At 41.1% G+C, this 17,948-nt stretch overlaps 1 protein-coding gene across 1 annotated transcript in view; it reads right to left on the bottom strand.

Moving 5' to 3' along the window:
• Nucleotides 1-17,948, bottom strand: part of SLC44A1 (solute carrier family 44 member 1) — a 277,051-nt gene that overhangs the window by 102,788 nt on the left and 156,315 nt on the right. Inside the window, exon 8 of the mRNA XM_077475185.1 lies at nucleotides 5,057-5,196. Within this exon, the coding sequence (XP_077331311.1) occupies nucleotides 5,057-5,196 (140 nt within the window). The remainder of the gene's footprint in view (nucleotides 1-5,056; nucleotides 5,197-17,948) is intronic.

Genomic DNA, 17,948 nt, shown 5'->3' on the forward strand with positions numbered 1-17,948 from the left:
ATCACACCTGCCAGGCACACGCACTGGCTCCGGGGACACGCTCACCTGCTGTTGCGCCTTAAAGGAACGACATATAGCTATAGTGATTTGCCCAGCTGAGTCAACCTGCCTCAGTATAAATGCGGCGGCTGGTCAGCTAGTGGACAGTGGCACTTATATGCATTACTGATGGGCACTAATGAGGTGTGGACTGTGTTAGTAGTTTATTTTATTGGGGGATGGCGAGAGTGGATGGTGTCTGTAGTTATATTTTTTATATATGTATCTATTTATTCTTTCTTTTTTTTAATATCATCGTTTTAATCAGCCCTGTTTGGGGGGGGGCTTTGTGAGATGTCAGGGGTCTAAACAGACCGCTGAGATCTTCCCTTTGAGCAAGGGACTAAGGACAAAGAGTTCCTAGTTCCTTTCTCTGTAGCCTCAGCTGCACTGAAGATAAATGGATAGGAGACCCAGGCGCCTGTTCATTCATAAACAGACATTGTAAACACAGTTTACGATACTCAGTTACGAATGGACAGTCAGTGATCACTGACTCTGTGCATTCATAAAAGGAAGGAGCCGATAAATTACATATTTACCAACCCCTTCTTCCGCTCTCCATCCTATCAGATCTGGAATGGGGGGGGGGGGGGGGGGGCCCAGAGGAGTACCTGGAAGGGGACTAGAAGAGGACCCGGGGGACAGTCAGGGGTGATCGGTGTGGCTTACTATCACTGATCTTCCCTGTGTGGCTTTCAATAAAGAAGCTGAAAGCCACAGGAGGGAGAGGAGGAAAAGTGACTGTCAGCTGCTTTATTGCGAGCCACACAGGGAGGTCGGTGCTTGTAATCACCCCCCCCCCCCCCACTGATCATCTGAGGCTGTCCAGGTATCGAATTAGGCATCGGAACATTTGCACGAGTACAAGTACTTGTGCAAACGCTCAAAATCCGCACTAATGCTAGTATCAGTGCAACCTTAATGATTATCCACAGGGTTTGTTTTTCCTCCCCTCCCCCAACAAAAACAAGGAATTTGATTCAAATAAATACGTCCAGGTTATTGCAAGCTTAAAGTGAAACTATAGGGAAAACTTTTTTTTAAATCTTGAATAGAGTAAGGGAGGGTTATAACCCCTGCCATCGTTTTGCCGTCTGTGTTCCATTAGAGATGATATACCTACATACCTGTAAAATCCTGTTGGAACACAAGACAGGATACAGGTCTTTAATTATAGCAGAAGGATTCCTGTATATACTGCTCTAATTTACCCTTAGCAGTGCTACACAATGTTGCAATAACACAAAACATGTGGTCAGTGAAAATGCACTATACTTTCCCTTTAAAGGTAAACGGTGTAATGTAATCCTTCATTACAACTTTCTTAAAGTTACATCTCAATAAAATCTGGCACAATCATTGATCTTCTAAACTTACAAATGTAAAATTATTTGGCGTGATTCTATTTGAACTTTACAGAAGAGTAGAAAAGATCTTGTTGAAAATCTATCAGCAACAATGTGGGATACCTCAACATAATGCACTATGGCACAATGTGAACACTGTATTATTCACTTGCTTCACAACAGACTAAAGATAACCTTGCCTGTAAGAAACATGGAGGCTGCAATTGTTAGTGTCTTATTCTGCAAATGTCACGCGCTTGACTCTTGTTTCAATAGCCTTAAGGCTCGTACACACAATACAAAAATCGGATGCAAAAATTTGTAGGACGAGCTGTCTGTCGATTTTCGGATCATTAGTATGATGCCATTGACAGCCAATATTGGTTTTTGTCAGAAAAAAGCTGGATGTACAGACTATAAATTTTTTGTCGGATGTGAACTCAACGGCCGATTTTCGTTTTATTAGTATGGTTTTCATACGATAAAAATCATAAGAGCAAGACTACGCATGCTCAGAAATGCAAAAGACTACATACAAAACTATTTAACACATTAGGTCACTTCGAACATTGTATTCGGTCATAAGAAAAGTTTCAGATTGTGAGTAACCGCTTCACTTTCGACATGAGACTAGCATGCCACAAAAAACGGACGTTTGGTCTTCCAAAAATCTAAGCGCATGTACGAGGGTTTAGTCACTACTCCAGAGCAGGTATGCAGATAAGGAGTTTTGACTTTATGAATTTGTATGCTGGGTCCAGGCCACTGACTGAAAGTACTTAATGTGGTAGTAAATCCTCACAATTACTTATTGAAGAGAACAATCTCAGATGATACACAGAGATGAAACAAATCATCCTACATAGGTTTTACTTTTTTATCTGCAGTGTCCTCTACCCTACACTCCTGCAAAAAGGCAAAAAAAAAAGTGTTAAAATCCTTCTGCATCTGGAAAAGCTGCATGCTTATCTCCCTCCCCTACACATATTTATTTAATACATTGGGAAAACTTCTCAGAAGTGACTCATGCGGATAACAGAGGAACAAAGCATCAGAGAGCTTTGGAGAGAGATGAGTAAACACTACAGATATTTGTGCTTTGCTCAGATTCCATGACTGAGGTTTACAACCACCTTAACCAGTTGCTGACCAGCCACAGTATATATACTGCAGCAGGTCGGCTCCCCTGTGCAAACAGACGTGCCCATACGTCCGTGCATGTTAAACTGCAGTTGCGCGCAATGTCCGCCAGCCACCCGCGATCGCGGTGAGGAGAGGCAGAACGGGGATCTGCCAGTGTAAACAAGTCGGATCCCCATTCTGTCAGGGGACAACTCTGACATCTGCTGTTCCTAGTTATCAGGAACAGCGATCTTTGTTGTCCCAGGCAGCCCAGCCCCCACACAGTTGTAACACCCCCAGGGAACACAATTATCCCATTGATTGCCCCCTAGTGTTACTTCTCTGCCAGTGTCATTTATACATTGATATAGCACTGATCAATGTAATAATGTCACTGGTCCCCAAAATGTGACACTTGGGGTCAGATTTGTCTGCAACAATATCGCAGGCCTGCAGACCACTAACATTATCAGTAAAAACAAAGAAAAATAAAAGTCCAGAAATCTATCCCCTAATTTGTAGATGCTATAACATGCGCAAAATCAATATAAGCTTATTGTGATTTTTGTACCAAAAATATGTAACAGAATACACATTGGCCTAAACTGATGAATATTTGTTTTTATATATATGTTTTGGTTATGTATTATAGCAGAAAGTAAAAAATAGTTATTTTTTTTCACAATTGTCTGTCTTTTTGTTTATAGCACAAAAAATTTAAAATGCAGAGGAGATCAAATACCACCAAAAGAAAGCACCATTTGTGGGGGGAAAAAAAAAAGAACAATTGTGTTTGGGTACAACACATGCTCGCACAATTGTCAGTTGAAGCGACACTGTGCCGTATCGCAAAAAATGGCCTGCTCATTAAGGGGTAAAACCTTCCAGGGCTGAAATGGTTAAGCTAGGTCAGCATGACAGCTAGGCAATTGTACCAGCAACAGAAATGCCGCACACCATAAAATATTCTTCCTTCCTAAAAGCCAGCAGGAACAGCTTCTGACATGTTTCACGCTAGGCACTGCAATTTCTTTAACCGGTTCCCGACCAGCGCACGCCGATGTACGTCGGCAGAATGGCACGGGCAGGCAAATGGGCGTACCTGTACGTCCCTTTAAATTTGCCGCCCTGCCATCGTGCTGGTCGGGACCCCCGTGAGTCCGGTCACAGGTCCCGCGGACTCAATCGAAGCGGGCATACCCGCGATCGTCTCATGGTGCGGCTGAACGAGGAAATGCCATTGTAAACAGCATTTCCCTGTTCTGCCTAGCAACTAGTGACGCTGATCTCTGCTCCATGTGATTGGAGCAGAGATCAGTGTTCACTAAATTAAAGCCCAGCACCCAACAGTTAGTAACACACCCCTAGGAACACTTAACCCCTACACTGCCACCCACTGGTTAACCCCTTCACTGCCAGTGTCATTTACACAGGAATCACTGCATTTGTATAGCAGTGATTGCTGTATAAATGACAATGGTCCCAAAAATGTGTCAAAAATGTCCGATGTGTCCGCCATAATGTCGCAGTCACAATAAAAATCGCTGATCGCCGCCATTACTAGTAAAAAAAAAAAAAAAAATTATTTATAAAAATGCCATAAAACCATCCCATTTTGTAAACGCTATAACTTTTGCGCAAACCAATCAATCGCTTATTGCGATTTTTTTTACCAAAAATATGCAGAAGAATACGCATCGGCCTAAACTGAGGGAAACATTTTTTTTATATATTTTTGGGGGATATTATAACAAAAAGTAAAAAATAATGCTTTTTTTTTCAAAATTGTCAATATTTTTGTTTATAGCGCAAAAAATAAAAACCACAGGGGTGATCAAATACCACCAAAAGAAAGCTCTATTTGTGGGAAAAAAAGGAAGTCAATTTTGTTTGGGAGCCACGTCGCACGACCACGCAATTGTCAGTTAAAGTGACGCAGTGCCGAATCGCAAAAAGTCGTCTGGTCTTTGACCAGCAAAATTGTCTGGGGCTGAAGTGGTTAAGGAAAACTAGTATTTTTAAACAGGAAGTTGACAATATTAAGATAACCATATATTTTGTCCAAATATTTTGTTTCCAAATTTAGAGTAAATTCTGAGCAATTTTTATTCAATTCTGCATTTCTTGTTGAGTGTGTGCTGTGGTGGGTGCCTTAACACCACTGACAGCGTTCAAGTTCTCTTCAGCCATAGAAGATGAACAGATTTACAGTATATAAACAGTAAACCTATAATAAATATTAGGTAGTAAAAAAATTTGAAGTCACCGACTCCTACAAAACTGATATAACAGGTATAATGGTATAACAGCTCAGCACACAGAGGGGATACCTCCGCTGTAACAAGCAATCTAGGGTGATGTAGTTAATGAAAACTTCTAGCTGAATCTCAGCATACAAGCACTGTTTCATTTAGAAGAGGTTTCACTAGCTACTCTCAGCTGTTACCACTGTCACTGCTGCTATTAATAAACAAGTGAAGGAGTGAGAAAGAGGTGACCCAGTTTCATGTACAGTCAGCATAATCAACCTAAAACAGAATCCTTACGGTAAAGACAGTGGCTGCAATGGCATAGATGAGCAAGGCTTGCTGGTTGTCTTTGGAAACTTGAAGTTGATCTGCTGGAAGATCTTCACTGAACGATTTCCTGTGCTCGGCATACAGCCACCAAAGAACACCTGTGCCTCCTGTGTAGTAAAAGTAAAAGAAAAATGTGAATACAGCCTCATAAACAAAAGATGCAGTACTTTTGATTAATGGTATAAGGAAAGAAAAACCTGCACTAAGAAAATAGTAATGAAACCAAACTGACAGCTACTGAAAGCAAAACGTGCCTTTTTTGGAACAGGTGTATCATGACCATATGCTGCCAAAGTATAGCGTCTAAACATAAAGGCAATTTAAATGTCTAGTGGCGATAATGCCACGATTCTCAGGACTTCCCAACATCTATTTCTACCATGTCCTGATGGCAGGAGAAGCAATGGTAGACGTTGGCTGCTGGAATCACAAAGCACTAGATCTGTGCTAAAAAGTATTACATTACACTCCACCTGACTGCATTCTCCTCCGCTTAACACAATATTACATGCTTTTATATTCATGCCTTTACATTTTATAAATGTGAAGCAATCACACTGTATTTCAAAGAGCCATATAAAACATTTGTACAAAAAAAAAAATCAAAAAATAAATAAAATGTCCTTTTTCACCACAAATCGAGCTTTCTTTTGGTGGTAATTGATCACCTCGCTATAAACAAAAAAAAGAGCAACAATTCTGTAAAAAAATAAAATAACTATTTTTTACTTTTTGCTATAATAAATATCCCCAAAAATCAGTTTAGGCCAATATGTATACTTCTACATATTTTTGTTAAAAATCACAATAGGGGTATATTGATTGGTTTGCACAAAAGTTATAGCATCTACAAAATAGGGGCTATATTTTATGGCATTTTTATTAATTTGTATTTTATTTTTTGCAATCAGCGTTTTTTTTTTATCGGGACTGCAACATTGTGGGGGACAGATTGGACACTTGACACTATTTTGGAACCACTGGCATTTAAACAGCGATCAGTGCTATAAAAATGTACTGATCACTGTATAAATGACACTGGCAAGGAAAGGGTCAACCGTAAGGGGCGATCAAGGGGTTAACTGTGTCCTAGGGAGTGATTCTAACTGTAAGGGGATGAGACTGTCTGGGTGAGGAGACCAATAGTTGTTAATACTTAGTAGAACAGAGATCTGTCCATTTACATTGACATCTCTCCGTGTGGAGAGATCACTGGTGCGCGGCGGTCTTTGCGACCGCCGGGCACTCGCCAATGTATAGCTATGATGGTTTGCCCAGGGGAGCCAACCGGCTGCAGTGTAACTGCTGCGGCTGGTCGGGAAGTGGTTAAAAATGAAATGTAAATATCACTCCAAATGTGGGACACTGTGCAAAATCTACATAAAACAGAATACAAGGATTTGCAAATCTCATAAACCCATATTTTAATCACTATAGATAATAGAAAGCATCAAATGTTTCAACTGAGAAAATGTATAAATTTTGAGGGAAAAAAGAAGGTAATTTTGAAATTAAAGGCAGCAACATGTCTCAAATATTTTTTGAGTTTTGAAAGGGGAATGTTGTCCCATTTTTGCCTGATATAGGGTTCCAATTGCTCAACAGCCCTGGGTCTTCCTTGTCGTATTTTTCCATTTCAAGATACGCCAAATATTTTCAAATTGGTGAAAGGTATTGACTGCAGGCAGGCCAGTTGAGCACCTGGACTCTTCTACTACAAAGCCATGCTGTTGTCATAGATGCAGCTTGCAGTTTAGCATTGGCGTGATGAAAAATGCAAGACTTCCCCTGAACAAAATACTTTGGGTTTATTTAGTAAAGCCAAATCCACTGTGCGCTACAAGTGCACTGTAAGTACACCTGGAAGTGCAGTCGCTGTAGAGCCAACATCTAAGGGCAACATGCAAGGAAAATAAAAAAACACAGCATTTTTGATTGCAAATGATTGGATCGAAATCAGCTAAGCTTCCCCCATTTCAAATTTTCCCATCAAATCTACAGCGACTGCACTTCCAAGTGCACTTGCAGTGCAATTAAAGAGCACAGTGAATTTGCCTTTCGTAAATCAATCCCATCGTCTGGATGGGAGCATATGCTGCTCTAAGGCTGGGCTCACACTGGTGTGAATTGGATGTGGGTTTCTCTGCATCCAGTTCCCATGTCAGGAGGCTGACTGGCTCTTAATGGAGCTGGTTCATACAGCTCAAGGACGGCTGTGGAGCGGTTTGCAGAAGAGTCCTGTGAATCTTCTGGTCTGTTTCAGGTCCGAATTCAGCCAACAAATTGGGCCAAGTTCATCCCTAAAAAGGAGAACAGTGATGCACCGGGCCCACTGCTGAGAGCTGCTCCGCACAACAGTATAAACCCAGCCTGAAACTTGGATATATATTTCGGCACAGATGTACAAGCTGCCAATTCCATATGCACCAATGCAACCCCATACCATCAGAAATGCTTAGCTTTTGAACAATGCTGGTAGCAAACTGGAAACCACTTAGGCTTGGAGGACGTGGTTCCCATGGTTGCCAAAAAGAATGGCAAATTTAAATTTGTCTGACCACAGAACAGTTTTCCACTTTGCAACAGACCATGTTAAATAAGCTTTAGTCCAGGGAAGACTATGGCGTTTCTGGATCATGTTCAGATATGGCTTCTTCCTTGCATGAAAGTATTTCTGAGCCCATGCAGTGATGCCCATCACAGAATCATGCCTGTTTTTAATACAGTGCCGTCTGAGGGCCTGAAGATTATGGGCATCCAATATTGTGTTTCAGCCTCGTCCCTTGTGCACAGAGATGTGTCCAGATTTTTAGAACCGTTTGAGATTTACTGTAGATATTTTTAAGGTCTTTACAATTTTACATTGAAGAACATTATTCTGAACCGGTTCAAACATTTTTAGACTCAGCTTTTCCCAGATTGGAGAACCTCTGCCCATCTTTACTTCTGAGACACTCTGGCTCTCCAAGATGCTCTTTTTATACCAAACCATGTTACTGACCTGTTGCCAATTAACCCAATTAGTTGAAAAATATTCTTCCAGCTATTCCTCATTAGTACCACTTTGCCAGATTTTTGTTGCCCTGTACCAACTTTTTTGAGACGTGTTGCTGCCATCAATTTAAACATAAAAACATTTTTCCTAAAATTATACATTTTCCCAGTTTGAATATTTTATATGATTTCCGTTTTCTATTGTGAATAAAATATGAGTTTATGAGATTTGCAAATAATTGCATTCTGTCTTTATGCAGCTTTTACACAGCGTCTCAACATTTTTGGAATTGGGACTGCATGATAAATCGGCTTTTTCTAATAATCCAGTCCAATCAGAATACATATTTCCATACAGTACTTCATCCTTTCGTCTAATCTTTCTTCCTCCAGAACGATCTATCAAAATTCTCAGGAACCAGCAACTGTTGTCTGACAGGTGCCCCCCCCCCCCCTCCAAAAAAAAGGCAAGCGCAAGTCACTTATGTTATGTTACACTGTGACATAAGCAGGTCCAATGAAAAGCTTTAAAAAAAAAAAAAAAAAAAGTGGAGCACAACTTTTGAGAACTAATACACACAACAGATCAATAAATTAGATTATCATTTGACATGCTGCCACCCAAACAAGCAAGCCAAAAATGTCCTAGCACTTGAAGTCTCAAAATTAATCTAACCCTTCAGTGAAATATTGTAAACTAGTCTGGCATTAATAAAGTTTTAGTAATTGCCATAGATGAGCAAGGCTTGCTGACTGTCTTTGGAAACTTGAAGTTGGTCAGGTGGAAGATCTTCACGGAATTATTTTCTTGGTGTACATCCACCAAAAAACACCTGCATCTTAATGTTCTTTCACCATATCATACCCCCTTTACTACTCATTCAAGACCAAATACTTAAAAGTATTGTGATTGTAAGTAGGCAATTTATTCATCTACGCATGTCAGTGGTGGTCAACCCATTTGATATAGGGGCCTCTAGGGTGGCCCCTGACTTCACCAATGGGCCAGACGCAATATTCAGCAAAATATAATGCTACAGAAAGGTGTCAGAAACTGTAGATATGCTACAGAGTTGTTAAAGATTGGGGCCATGCTTTGGTAGACAGACTGGAAATGCATAACACAAGACTGCTAGAGTTCAATGCTCTTATGGACCCTTAAAAATCAGTGCTTCCCCATTTGTATTTCACACAGCCCCCTTAAAAAGTTACTTGCATCACAATGTAAATTATTTTCTAAACAGAGTAGAGTTAGGTGATCAACAAACTACAGGCAGTAACAATAGTGGTAAACATACACCCTTCACCTTTTTTTCCATCTCACTGCAGTGCAGATACAGACTAAATGATCTTTTGTTAATGGTAGGCCATAGTTCTTTAACTACTTCCATACCGGGCCTATTCTGGCACTCCTCTCCTACATGTAAAAATCAGAATGGTTTTTTTCTAGAAAATTAGTCAGAACCGCCTAACATTATATATGTTTTTTTTAGCAGACACAATAGGGAATAAAATAGCGGTCATCACACAGTATTTGCGCAACAGTTTTTCAAGCGCTTTTTTTTGGAAACAGTAAAGTTAGCCCAATTTTTTTGTATAATGTGAAAGATATTATGCAGCGTAAATGGATACCCAACAAGTCAATCCCAGCGCCTCAAAGAACAATCAAGCGACAGAACTGCCACTATGATCGTTCTTATGGTGCACAGAATCGCCGGCTGAAAACAAGGAAATGCAGCTAAAGCTACAGGCTTCATTCAGTTATCCCCACTGAAAGTCAAGAACGTAATATGACAGCCTTGGGCTGGAAGTAGTTAAACAGAAAATAGAAACAATGGGGTTAATTTACTAAAACTGGAAAATGCTAAATCTAAGTTTTGCATGGAAACCAATCAGCTTCCAGTTTTTTTGTCAAAACTTAATTGAACAAGCTGAAGTTAGAAGCTGATTGATTACCATGCAGAGCTGCAGATTTTACACTCTCCAGTTTTCATCCACGTTCACATCAGGCCGTGTTGATATGCGATTTGACTATCACCGGCAAAGGCACTGTCCGAAATCACGTGGCGTAGTTCTTGCACTACGTTTGGTAACTTCGGGGGCGATTTCAATAGACATCTGTGCAGGAACCCCACACAGATGTCTCTGAAATTGCTCCTGAAGTCGGACTAAAATGCGGGCTTGAAATTCAGCTGAACTCACATGATTGCAAACCCACCCTTAGTGTGAACCTAGGCTCAGTGACTCAACCCCAATGTATAAGGCCCCATTCACATCTAAGCTATTTTCAGTTTGTAAAATGCTGGGCTCTGTGGTTCCAACATGCCCACCTAGCTAAATTCCATTCATTTCAATGGCCCCTGTTCACATATGAGCATTCTGTTGACTGAAGCAAAATGTCTGAAGTTCAAAAAAGTACGAGCTTCTTTTTGGCAGATTACACGCGTTTTTGGACCCACATCAATAGAAAAGTCTGACAAACTCAAATAGCAGCTCTCCAACCCCAATTTGCCTCTCCCTCTCCTCCTCCTAGTGCTTTCTATTGGCTAATCAAAAATGGCTGAAGCTGTAAATGCATGTAATACACTTCTAAAACACTTTAAAAAAGCTTTAAGAAAAACCTTTAAAAAAGCGCCAGTAAATCGATACGCTCAGGAGTGAATTGAGCGTAAAGTGAACAAGAAAACTGAAGTCATGAAAGGTTTTATCATCTATGAAAATTTGTGCATTTGAGGATAATGCTATAAAAAAAAGCAAATGCTTGAGGATCAGCAATTGTGTACTGAACTAATCTAACTATTCTAAGAAAGTGGCAGGGTCATTTAAAACAACCTCTCTGTTAAAGCATTTAACCCCATAAAACTGCATTGCATCCATTTTTTGGCCTCTACTGTTAGGCAGAAGTGAAATGTGGGAAACTAATAAATTAAAAAGCTGATCAATTACAGGACTTCATTCAAGCACCCTAGACAATGTGATGAATATGTTTCTTTTCATAGTGCTCATGAAAGGTGACTTGATATGACAAAAAAACCCTGGGAGTCTAAATGAGTGAAGCTCACAATGTGATTTATTGAATGAATGACTTGTAGGTGTAACCAGGGACACATTACATGGATTTGAAAAGTGCTAGCTAATGATGCTCTCTCTCTCATTCATTTCACATTGTATGTTTCCGGCATTACAAATCACGCCACTTCACTGATTAGAGGCACAGCTTGATCATTTTTCTCAGTTATCCTAACCAAGAAAAAATCTTGCATTGTCCTTCAGTGACACAGGTCATTTGAAAAGTTCACAAGTCCAAATCAGTAGCATTTGCAGATAACTTGAACCTGTAAAAAGTGAAAATATTTTGTATGCACATTTTGACAATACCTTGCTGCAACAATCTTATGAACAAACTCTGGTTTACAAATATTAGGCACTAACTCCTTGGATTCATCCCTAATATAGATGCAAATAAGAGCTGGGAACATAATGCACATCAACAGACTTATAGCATTAAAGTGGTTGTAAACCCTTACAACACACTTTGACCTACAGGTAAGCCTAGATTAAGGCTTACCTGTAGGTCCAAGAAATATCTCCTAAACCTATACGGTTTAGAAGATATTTGCCAAAAGACAGGCACCGCTGTCTATGGCGCATGCGGAGCAGCGAGACCCACTGAGAATATGGATGCACCAGACTACAGGGGACAGCGGTGACTTCGCTGGCTCCTGTGTCAGGTAAGTGACACATAATGGACTACTATGCGATGCATAGTAGTCCATTATGCTTTACCTTTGCAGGGAATGAAAGAGGAAGTAAACTCATCAGGGTTTACTTCCTCTTTAATCTGCATAGTGGAAACACTATTCAGAGGCACACAAATGCCCCTAGACTCACAAAAGTCTATATTATATTCATGTCCAATGAACTTTTTTCGGGGGGGGTATCATTTTAAAATCACCCATGCTCCGCCCCTTTTCAACAATGTCATGAACGAGAGGTGCTTAAGTCATTAAAAGCAGGTATGCAAAGGTTGTTTTTTTTTTTTTTTTTTTTTTTTATACAGCTATTGACTACTAATGGTTTATTATATTTAACCAGTTGCCGACCGCCGCACGACGATGTACGTCGACAGAATGGCACGGGCAGGCATATGGGCGTACATGTACGTCCCTGCCTTCCCGCGGATGGGGGGCCCGATCGGGCCCCCCCGGTGCCAGCGGCGGTCGGAATCCGTTCAGGAGCGATCCGGGATGAGGGGGCGGCCATTCGTTCATGGCCACCCCCTCGCGATCGCTCCTGACGAATGGAAGTGCAGCGTGACATCACTTTCTCTCCTGTAATGTAAACACAGGCAGAGGAAGTGATGTAATCTCTCCTCCGTGTCGGTATTTTTCGTTCCGGCACCGAGGAGAGAGGATCGGTGAGTTGCACCAACACTACACAATACAGTAGAACATGCCAGGAACACTCTCACCCCCCCTTCACCCCCCGATCACCCCCCCAATCACCCCTGCACCCCCAGTCACAGTGACACCAATTGCATTTATTTTTTTTGCATTGGTGTCATTTGGGACTGTAATAACTGTTAGGGCAGTTAGGGTTAGCCCCCTTTAGTTCTAGGGTACCCCCCTAAACCCCCCCAATAAAGGTTTAACCCCGTGATCACCCCCCGTCGCCAGTGTCACTAAGGCTGGGTTCACATTGCAGCGGTTTATGAGAACGGATGCGATTCGCACCGCACTGCAGTGCAAATCACATCCGATCTCTGTGCGATTCGAGTTCAGCCATACAGATAGTATGGCTGAATTCGCATCGCACCCGCCGCAAACTCACACGGGACCCTTTTTTTGGTTCGCAGCAGAATCGGATCGCATGGGTGTTCACACCATGCGATCCGATTCCTGTCCGAGTTTGCAGATCGCACTGCGATATGCGAACTGATCTGGGGGTGTCATTAACATTTCACTGACACTCCCAGCAGTTCGCATAGGGCAGTGTGATGCGGGAACCCGCCGCGGATTCGTGGCGTTCCCGCATCGCTCCAGTGTGAACCCAGCCTAACAAGCGATCGTTTTTCTGATCGCTGTATTAGTGTCACAGGTGACGCTAGTTAGGCAGGTAGGTATTTAGGTTCGCCGCAGCTTTTTATAGCGCCAGGGACCCCCATATACTACCGCATAAAGCCCCCTGATTGCCCCCTAGTTAACCCTTTCACCAGTGATCACCATATAACTGTTACAGGTGACGCTGGTTGGTTAGTTTTTTTATAGTTTCAGGGCACCCGCCATTTATTACCTAATAAAGGTTTAACCCCCTGATCACCCGGCGGGTGATACAAGTTTAAGGGTCAGATAAGGTCTGCGTCGCCCCAGGCAGTGTCAGGTTAGTGCCAGTACCGCTAACAGCCACGCGCAAAGCATACACCTCCCTTAGTAATATAGTATCTGATCAGATCTATATTAGCGTCGCCAGCAGTTTAGGTTTCCCAAAACGCATTGTTAGCGGGATCAGCCCAGATACCTGCTAGCACCTGCGTTTAGCCCCTCCACCAAGCCCAGCCCAGCCCACCCAAGTGCAGTATCGATCGATCACTGTCACTTACAAAACACAACACACATAACTGCAGCGTTCGCAGAGTCAGGCCTGATCCCTGCCATCGCTAACAGTTTTTTTTGTAGCGTTTTGATACAGTCGCTGACAGCCTAGGTGCTTTTTTACCTGTGAGTCTCACTAGTGTACCCCTAAATTTGGGGGTGTCTACTTTCCAAAATGGGGTCATTTTGGGGGGGGGGGTTTGTGCCATCTTGGCATTTTATGGCCTTCAAAACTGCGATAGGTAGTGAGGAGTAAAATCAAAAATTTACACCCTTAGAAATCCTGAAGGCAGTGCTTGGTTTTCGGGGCCCCATACGCGGCTAGGCAATATATCATTTAGTGACAACTTTGTGAGAAAAAAAAAAGTTTGTAATATTCCCGCAACTTGTGGCAAAATATAAAATATTCCATGGACTCAACATGCCTCTCAGCAAATAGCTTGGGGTGTCTACTTTCTAAAATGGGATAATTTGTGGGGGTTTTATGCCATCTTGGCATTTTATGGCCTTCAAAACTGTAATAGGTAGTGAGGAATGAAGTCAAAAATTTACGCCTTTAGAAAGCCTGAAGGCGGTGCTTGGTTTTCGGGGTCCCGTACGCGGCTAGGCTCCCAAAAAGTCCCACATATGTGGTATCCCCGTACTCAGGAGAAGCAGCAGAATTTATTTTGGGGTGTCATTTCACATATGCCCATAGCATGTGTGAGCAATATATCATTTAGTGACAACTTTGTGAAAAAAAATAAAAAATAAATAAAAGTTTGTAATTTTCCCGCAACTTGTGGCAAAATATAAAATATTCCATGGACTCAACATGCCTCTCAGCAAATAGCTTGGGGTGTCTACTTTCTAAAATGGGGTCATTTGTGGGTGTTTTGTGCCATCTTGGCATTTTATGGCCTTCAAAACTGTGATAGGTAGTGAGGAGTGAAATTACAAATGTATGCCCTTTGAAATCCTGAAGGCGGTGCTTGGTTTTCAGGGCCCCGTACGCGGCTAGGCTTCCAAAAAGTCGACCACATGTGGTATCCCAGTACTCAGGAGAAGCAGCAGAATGTATTTTTGGGTACAATTCCACATATAACCATGGCATGTGTGAGCAATATATCATTTAGTGACAACTTTGTGTAAAAAAAAAAAAAAAAAAATTTTTTTTTTTGTCATTATTCAATCGCTTGAGGCAAAAAAATAAAATATTCAATGGGCTCAACATGCCTCTTATCAATTTCCTTAGGGTGTCTACTTTCCAAAATGGGGTCATTTGGGGGGGGTTTTGTACTGCCCTGCCATTTTAGCACCTCAAGAAATGAGATAGGCAGTCAAACTAAAAGCTGCGTAAATTCCAGAAAACGTACCTTAGTTTGTAGATGAGACAACTTTTGCGCAAACCAATAAATATACAGTTATTGACTTTTTTTTTTTTACCAAAGACATGTGGCTGAATACATTTTGGCCTAAATGTATGACTAAAATTGAGTTTATTGGATTTTTCTAATAACAAAAAGTAGAAAATATCATTTTTTTTCAAGATTTGCGGTCTTTTTACGTTTATATCGCAAAAAATAAAAATCGCAGAGTCAGTCAAATATCTTTAAAAGAAAGCTCTTTTTGTGGGAAAAAAAAGACGCAAATTTTGTTTGGGTACAACATTGCATGACCGCGCAATTACCAGTTAAAGCAGCGCAGTGCCAAATTGTAAAAAGACCTCTGGTCATTGACCAGCAAAATGGTCCGGTCTGAAAGTGGTTAATAATCAGGTTATAATTTTTTGGTAACTCCGACCTATGTTACAGTGAGAACAGAGAAATGTTCAGTCTTGTGGAGGAAACTTGGAGAATGGGCTGTAAAGTATTTAATAAGTCAGGCTTTTTTAAAACCACAAAGATTTTTCATGCATAGGCTGTTTTCATCAAGATCAAAATATAACCACAACAGATGTATTGCAATATTAAAACATGTACATTCTCTAGTCTTATATGAGCATGGTAAAACTGAGTATTTTCTGAAACAAAGTGAAGGTGCATCATCTTTTATATAACACATATCTTTCCAACATAAAATAGTTGTTCCAACTTTCACCAATATATATTATAATATATAAAAATGCTCCTCCTATTTGTAACTGTTACCTGTGGTTCTTCACTGTCGATTCCACTTCACGATTTCCTTTGACGAGTAAGTGGCCTCGGAAGCATGTAATCATTTCTACACCACTCCACTTGAGTGGGCGGTGCCGGCTGGATATACATGATATCTCTCTCTACAATCTACAAGTAGGGATTGGAGTTGAGCGGCCGAGCAAAGGCCTGAGCGTACCATTGCATTGGATGATTGGGGGGGGGATGTCTGAGAGCAGGTGCAGCAGCGGACTCTGCAAGGACTGCTCACGGACACCAGTGCCCCCCCCCCCCCCCCCCCCCCCTGACGACACCAAAGATTAGATTTTATTTTGCTTTGCTTTTTTTGTTAGAGACTCTCAACTACCATAATTCTAAACCATCAGGCCTCATTAACATGAGTGGCAGGATTACAACGTTAAGATGTTGCAGCACTCTGTGCTTTGGTCACATACAAACTGGAGAACAAGCTTCATCTAGTTTATGTGCAGTCACCAACCAGGTAATAAAGGGATCGAACTGATCCGTGAAGACATCCAATAGACAAAATGCGACTTCTGTGCTACGTTCATGATGTCACAGTTCCGGTAACGATAGGGCACGAACATCTTGGATTAGGGCAAGTAGTGTTGCTTTGCAGTACATAGGAGTGTGTTTTTTTTTTGTATTGTGATTCTAATTTTAACATAAAGTAGTACTGCACTATTTAGACTCCCCCACATTTATTTTAGATGGTGGCTTGGAGAAATCAGAAGGCTGGCTCAGTTATTGAACCAGTGGAGAGCAGGAGGATCTGAAGATTGGAGATATACATGGAGAAAGTATGTTGAGATCTTCTTATAATATAAGGGGGCAAAGTGAGCCCCGTGAGTTTTCACTTGGGTTGTGATTTTTTGGGGCACCAAAAATATTGTGGTGGATTTTAGAGCGATTCAGAACAGTTAATCCATTTTATTGTGATGCATAACAGTGCACTGCACCTTCTTTAACCACTACAATACAGGGCACTTTCGCCCCCTTCCTTCAAAGCCCAATTTTCAGATTTCAGCGTTCTCGCAATTTCAATGACAATTGTGCGGTCATGCTACGCTGTACCCAGATTAAATTATTTTGTTTGCACAAATAGAGCTTTATTTTGGTGTTATTTATTAAGGACTCCCTTTTTTATTTTTTGTGATACAAGCGAAAAAAAGAGCGGAAATTTGGAAAAAAAAAACAATATTTTCTTCTTTCTATTTTAAAAGAAATCCAATAAAATCGAATTTTGTCATAAATTTAAGCCAAAATGTATTCTGCTACATGTCTTAGGTAAAAAAAAATTGGGGGACATGTTTTTATTATTGGGGACATGTGTGTTTTGGGGAAATATATGGGGACATTGTGTTTATACTGTGTGGTGTGTTGTGTGTTTTACACTAGACTGGTGATCAGTGAGTAAAAAGCTGTAAAACACAGCTCAAACTCACTGATCATCAGCCGGCTGCAGCAATCTGCTCTCCTCAGCGATGACTTCCGTGTGAGGAGAGGAGCAGCCGATTGCCTAGCAACCGGCTGTTTGTTTACATCACATGACGGCTGTGATTGGACATGGGCGTCATGTGATCAGGAGGGCCAATCACAGAGCCCTCCTGCTGATCGGGATGTCCGGGTGACACTGGCGCATCGGGATCGTGCCGCTGCGCGGGTGATCCCCCTACTTCTGATGGACGTTCAGGAACATCCACTCAGAAGTAGAGAGCTCCCACCCTGCCAATGTACATATACGGCCGGGTGGGAGCTCTCTACTAGTAGTTAATCACTTCAATATTGGACACTTTTACCCACTTCCTGTCCAGGTCAATTTTCAGCTATCAGCGCTGTGACACATTGAATGACGATTGCTTAGTCATGTAACAGTATCCATATGACATTTTTATAATTTTTTCAAACAAATTGTGCTTTCTTTTGGTGGTATTTAGCTACCACTGGGTTTTTTTTTGTTTTCTGCTAAATAAAAGAAAAATGCTCAAAATGTTTTAAAAAAACTTTTTTTTCTTCGTAAAGCTTTGTATATATTCTGGCTTTTTTAAAATAATCTTTCTTCATAAATTTAGGCCAAAAATTTATTCTGCTACATTTCTTTGGTGCAAAGAACCCAAATCAGCGTATATTATTTAG

The sequence above is a fragment of the Lithobates pipiens genome, unplaced genomic scaffold, assembly GCF_037356315.1.
Source record: "Lithobates pipiens isolate NorthernLeopardFrog02 unplaced genomic scaffold, aLitPip1_a1.2 Scaffold_13, whole genome shotgun sequence".
NCBI lineage: Eukaryota > Metazoa > Chordata > Amphibia > Anura > Ranidae > Lithobates > Lithobates pipiens.